Source organism: Callorhinus ursinus, unplaced genomic scaffold (genome assembly GCF_003265705.2).
Source record: "Callorhinus ursinus isolate GAN/ISIS: 27379988/994484 unplaced genomic scaffold, GSC_fseal_2.0 scaffold12, whole genome shotgun sequence".
Lineage (NCBI taxonomy): Eukaryota > Metazoa > Chordata > Mammalia > Carnivora > Otariidae > Callorhinus > Callorhinus ursinus.
Window position 1 is genome coordinate 8,205,524 of NW_027397074.1, and position 6,688 is coordinate 8,212,211.

At 37.8% G+C, this 6,688-nt stretch overlaps 1 protein-coding gene across 1 annotated transcript; it reads left to right on the forward strand.

Annotated features, from left to right (window-relative positions):
• The first annotated feature begins 1,124 nt into the window (after positions 1–1,124).
• On the forward strand, positions 1,125–1,676 carry LOC112825286 (large ribosomal subunit protein uL11-like). The gene has a single exon (XM_073898715.1). The coding sequence runs from the start codon at positions 1,140–1,142 to the stop codon at positions 1,635–1,637; it is 498 nt and encodes a 165-aa protein (XP_073754816.1). The 5' UTR covers positions 1,125–1,139; the 3' UTR covers positions 1,638–1,676.
• The last annotated feature ends 5,012 nt before the right edge of the window (positions 1,677–6,688 follow it).

Genomic DNA, 6,688 nt, shown 5'->3' on the forward strand with positions numbered 1-6,688 from the left:
GCTCACACTAGCAAAGGATAATGTAACACAGCATGATAAGGACTATTCTAAACATGGGATTCAAGAACTTAGAATTTCACACATCTGGAAACATGTACAGTAGTCCTCCCTTATCCCTCGTTTTGCTCTCTTTTAGGTACCAGAGGTCAGCTGCAGTCCAAAAGCAGATGGCCCTCCCACTGACATACCATCAGAAGGTCGATAGTCATATTGATAACAATATGTTAATTGTAGGAGACCTCAATACTCCATTCTCAGCAATGGACAGATCATCTAAGCAGAAAATCAACAAGGAAGCAAGATCTTTGAATGATACACTGGATCAGATGGACCTCATAGATATTTACAGAACATTCCACCCTAAAACAACAGAAGACTCATTCTTCTCGAGTTCACATGGAACTTTCTCCAGAATAGACCACATACTGGGTCACAAATCAGGTATCAACCGATACCAAAAGATTGAGATTATTCTCTGCATATTCTCAGACCACAATGCTTTAAAACTGGAACTCAATCACAAGAGAAAATTTGGCAGAAATTCAAACACTTGGAAGCTAAAGACCACTCTGCTCAAGAATGTTTGGGTCAACCAGGAAATCGAAGAAGAACTTAAACAATTCATGGAAATCAATGAGAACGAAAACACATCGGTCCAAAACCTATGGGATACTGCAAAGGCAGTCCTAAGGGAGGAAATACATAGCCATCCAAGCCTCACTCAAAAAATAGAAAAATCGCAAATTCACCAACTAACTCTACACCTTAAAGAACTAGAGAAAAAGCAACAAACAATGCCTAAGCCATGCATTAGAAGAGAAATAATTAAAATTAAAGCAGAGATCAATGAATTAGAAACCAGAAACACAGTAGATCAGATCAATGAAACTAGAAGTTGGTTTTTTGAAAGAATTAATAAGATTGATAAACCACTGGCCAGACTTATCCAAAAGAAAAGAGAAAAGACCCAAATTAATAAAATTATGAATGAGAGGGGAGAGATCACAACAAACACCAAGGAAATAGAAACAATTATTAGAAATTATTATCAGCTTTTGTCTTTCGGCTCGGGGAGGCAAAGGTGCAACTTTCTTCGGTCATCCTGAATCTGGGTTCATCCGACACCAGCCACCTCCGCCATGCTACCTAAGTTCGACCCCAACGAGATCAAAGTCATGTACCTGAGGTGCACCAGTGGCGAAGTCGGTGCCACATCTGCCCTAGCCCCGAAGATCGGCCCGCTGGGTCTGTCTCCAAAAAAGGTTAGTGATGACATTGCCAAAGCAACCAGTGATTGGAAAGGTCTAAGGATTATGGTGAAACTGACCATTCAGAACAGACAGGCCCAGATTGAAGTGGTACCTTCTGCCTCTGCCCTGATTATCAAAGCCCTCAAGGAACCACCAAGAGACAGAAAGAAGCAGAAAAACATTAAGCACAGTGGAAATATCACTTTTGATGAGATTGTCAATATTGTCTGGCAGATGCGACACCGATCTTTAGCCAAAGAACTCTCTGGAACCATTAAAGAGATCCTGGGGACTGCCCAGTCTGTGGGCTGCGATGTAGGCGGCCGCCACCCTCATGACATCATAGATGACATCAACAGTGGTGCGCTGGAATGCCTGGCTAGTTAACTACAAAGGAAAATGTTTCAATAAAGGATCATTTGACAACCAGTGGGGAAAAAAAAAGAAATTATTATCAACAACTATATGCCAATAAACTGAGCAATCTGGATGAAATGGAGGCCTTCCTGGAAACCTATAAGCTGCCAAGACTGAAACAGGAAGAAACTGACAACCTGAATAGGCCAATAACCAGTAACGAGATTGAAGCAGTGATCAAAAACCTCCCAAAAAACAAGAGTCCAGGGCCTTATGGATTCCCTGGGGAATTCTACCAAACATTCAAAGAAGAAATAATACCTTTTCTACTGAAGCTGTTTCAAAAAATAGAAACAGAATGAAAACTTCCAAACTCATTCTATGAGGCCAGCATTACCTTAATCCCCAAACCAGGCAAAGACCCCATCAAAAAGGAGAATTTCAGACTGATATCCCTGATGAATATGGATTCCAAAATTCTCAACAAAATCCTAGCTAATAGGATCCAACAATACATTAAAAGGATCATCCACCACGAGCAAGTGGGATTTATCCCCGGGATGCAAGGGTGGTTCAATATTCGCAAATCAATCAATGTGATAGAACACATTAATAAGAGGAGGAAGAAGAACCATATGATCCTCTCAATTGATGCAGAAAAAGCTTTTGACAAAATACAGCATCCTTTCCTGATTAAAACTCTTCAGAGTATAGGGATAGAGGGAACATTCCTCAAGTTCATAAAATCCATCTATGAAAAACCCACAGCGAATATCATCCTGAATGGGGAAAAGCTGAGAGCCTTTCCTTTAAGATCAGGAACACGTCAAGGAGGCCCACTCTCACCACTATTGTTTAACATAGTACTAGAAGTCCTAGCAACAGCAATCAGACAACAAAAAGAAATAAAAGGTATTCAAAATGGCAAAGAAGAAGACAAACTCTCTCTTTTTGCAGACGACATGATACTTTATGTGGAAAACCCAAAAGACTCCACCCCCAAATTACTAGAACTCATACAGCAATTCAGTAATGTGGCAGGATACAAAATCAATGCACAGGAATCAGTTGCTTTCTTATACACTAACAACACAACTGTAGAAAGAGAAATTAGAGAAATGATTCCATTTACAATAGCACCAAAAACCATAAGATACCTCGGAATAAACCTAACAAAAGACGTAAAGGATCTATACTCTAGGAACTACAGAACACTCATGAAAGAAATTGAAGAAGACACAAAAAGATGGAAAAGTTTTCCATGCTCATGGATCTGAAGAATAAACATTGTTAAAATGTCTATGCTACCCAGAGCAATCTATACCTTCAATGCCATCCCGATCAAAATTCCAATGACATTTTTCAAAGTGCTGGAACAAACAATCCTAAAATTTGTATGGAATCAGAAAAGACCCCGAATTGCCAAGGAAATGTTGAAAAAGAAAAACAAAGCTGGGGGCATCACGTTGCCCAATTTCAAGCTATATTACAAAGCAGTGATCACCAAGACAGCATGGTACTGGCACAAAAACAGACATATAGACCAATGGAACAGAATAGAGAACCCACATATGGACCCTCATCTCTATGGTCAAATAATCTTTGACAAAGCAGGAAAAAACATGCAGTTGAAAAAAGACAGTCTCTTCAATAAATGGTGCTGGGAAAATTGGACAGCCACGTGCAAAAGAATGAAACTCAACCATTCTCTAACACCATTCACAAAGATAAAATCAAAGTGGATGAAAGACCTCAATGTGAGACAGGAATCCATCAAAATCCTAGAGAAGAACACAGGCAGTAACCTCTTTGACATCGCCCACAGCAACTTCTTTCAAGATACATCTCCAAAAGCTAGTGAAACAAAGGCAAAAATGAACTTTTGGAACTTCATCTAGATAAAAAGCTTCTACACAGCAAAGGAAACAGTCAACAAAACAAAGAGGCAACCCACAGAATGGAAGAAGATATTTGCAAATGACACTACAGATAAAGGGCTGGTATCCAAGATCTATAAAGAACTTCTCAAACTCAACACCCAAAAAACAAATAATCAAGTCAAAAAGTGGGCAGAAGATACAAAAAGACACTTCTCTGAAGAAGACATACAAATGGCTAACAGACACATGAAAAAATGTTCATCATCATTAGCCATCAGGGAAATTCAAATCAAAACCACACTGAGATACCACCTTACACCAGTTAGAATGGCAAAAATGGACAGGGAAAGAAACAACAAATGTTGGAGAGGTTGTGGAGAAAGGGGAACCCTCTTCCACTGTTGGTGGGAATGCAAGTTGGTATAGCCACTTTGGAAAACAGTGTGGAGGTTCCTCAAAAATTTAAAAATAGAGCTACCCTATGACCCAGCAATTGCATTCCTGGGTATTTACCCCAAAGACACAGATGTAGTGAAAAGAAGGGCCATATGCACCCCAATGTTCATAGCAGCAGTGTCCACAATAGCCAAACTGTGGAAAGAGCCGAGATGCCCTTCAACAGATGAATGGATAAAAAGATGTGGTCCATATATACAATGGAACACTACTCAGCCATCAGAAAGGGTGAATACCCAACTTTTACATCAACATGGATGGGACTGGAGGAGATGATGCTAAGTGAAATAAGTCAAGCAGAGAAAGTCAATTATCATATGGTTTCACTTATTTGTGGAACATAAGGAACAGCATGGAGGACATTAGGAGAAGGAAGGGAAAGATGAAGGGGGGGAATCGGAGGGGGAGACGAACCATGAGAGACTATGGACTCTGAGAAACAAACAGGGTTTGGGGGCGTTGTTTAGCCCTGTGATGGGTATTAAGGAGGGCATGTACTGCATGGAGCACCAGGTGTTCTACGAAAACAATGGATCGTGGATTACCACATCAAAAACTAATGATGTATTGTATGGTAACTAACATAACATAATAAAATTTAAAAAAAAATGCTTGTCACAACTGACTCAATAATACATCACCTAGATAAAAAATGAGATGCACACAAAGATAAAAAATGAGATGCACACAAAGACATATATATTAGAACATTTATAAAGCATTGTTAACTATGATAGAGCATTATTTTTGGAGCCATTTGTTGTCATTATATTCTATAAAAATTTACTAACATTATGTTCTCAATATACTGATAAATTAAAAAGCAGATTATAAAAATAAGAGGCACATCATCGTTCCACTTTTAAAAATAAAGTATATTTATTTATAAAGGTTAAATATAGTTTATAGTCTTTGTGCATAAAAATAAACAGACATATACCCTTCAGAATAGTAATGAAGATTACCTCTGTGTGATGTTTTTGTGATTATTTCCTAGTGTGTTTTTTCTTTATTTTTTTTAAGATTTTATTTATTTATTCATGAGAGACAGAGAGAGAGAGGCAGAGGGAGAAGCAGGCTCCCAAGGAGAAGGGAGCCTGATGCGAGACCCAATCCCAGGACTCTGGGATCCTGACCTGAGCCGAAGGCAGACGCTTAACCATCTAAGACACCCACGCGCCCTGTTTTTTTCTTTTTAATTTTCTATAATATACATTTTTTTTGTCATCAGAAAAAATATGAAGCTTCAAAATTAAAGCCAATTTTTCTATGGAGCAAAAAAGATATTGTAATTCATACATTCTTATAGGGATCATATGGCAAACACAGATAAAGAAATAATAATATATTATACCAAAAACTAGAGGAGAAAAGAATAAATGTGTTAAGTACACTGTGTATTATGGAAAAGAGGAGAAATACATTTTAAAATGTAAGTTTTTATTGTATTGTGTTGGTTAGAAACCAGTATGTAATAATTTTTTTAAAGCTTTTATTTCTCTTAAGTAATCTCTATACCCAGTGTGGGGCTCAAACCTACAATCCCAAAATCAAGAGTTGCAAGCACCTGGGTGGCTCAGTTGGTTAAGCGACTGCCTTCGGCTCAGGTCATGATCCTGGAGTCCCGGGATCGAGTCCCGCATCGGGCTCCCTGCTCGGCAGGGAGTCTGCTTCTCCCTCTGACCCTCTCCCCTCTCATGTGCTCTCTCTCTCTCACTCTCTCTCTCTCTCAAATAAATAAATAAAATCTTTAAAAAAAAAAAAAGAGTTGCATGCTCCACCACCTAAGCCACCCAGGCACCCCAAAACCATATGTAATAATTTTAATGTTTTCTTCTTTCACTAATGTCTCAGTCTTTTGATAGGAAATAGTTTAAAATATTCAGACATATAAAAGAACAATTTTGTAGGTATTAAATAGCATAACAAATGTGAAATGCTTTGAATAGTACAACCTACTGTAAGTGCATTAATCATCATTAAAATTACCCTAAAGTTCTCACTTTGATCATCCAAATGTATTTTTTATGTCTCTAATGAAAACATATAAGTATTTTTGCATTAAACAGATTCTTTGAAGAGCACCAAAACTAGTAAGAATAAGTGGAACAGATGTCTATATAATAAAGATTTTCATGCTGCTCATCAGAGTTCTAGGACAAGGGGACTCCCTCTGGAGATAAAAGGCATTGGAAACTCCCTCCCTTGAAGTCATCTCCCAATTAGGTTGAGAGAATTGTTAGATTTGAATCCATTTAAAATATTGTGCTTTCAAGTTAAAAGAAAATTTTTAAAATCCTTTGTTGCATCTTGGTTTGAATTCATGTAGAAAATCATCATTATTTCATCATGAATTCATGTTTAAATTGTACCTACTATATTACAAGTGCTCTGTATTACAAATATAAAGATGACAAAACAAACACGTTCTGTTATGTCAAGTGGCTCACAATTTTTTACGAGATATACACATGAACATATTCATATTAGTAAAAAATACCAGAAGTGAACTGATAGCAATATTCACAGAATATTATGGGAACAAGGAGGAAGACAGCTGCAGCCTAGGGATAGAAATGTCCCAGAGGAAGTTGTATAAAGTGGCTAGGTGTTGGACCTAGTATCTAATATATGTGTAAATATGGGAACCATAAGTAAATTGGTATTAGTTAAAATCTAGATGAAGGTTGAGACCAGTGATGGAAGATTTTAGAGTGAGAAGAGCAGAGAACAGATGTTATGAGA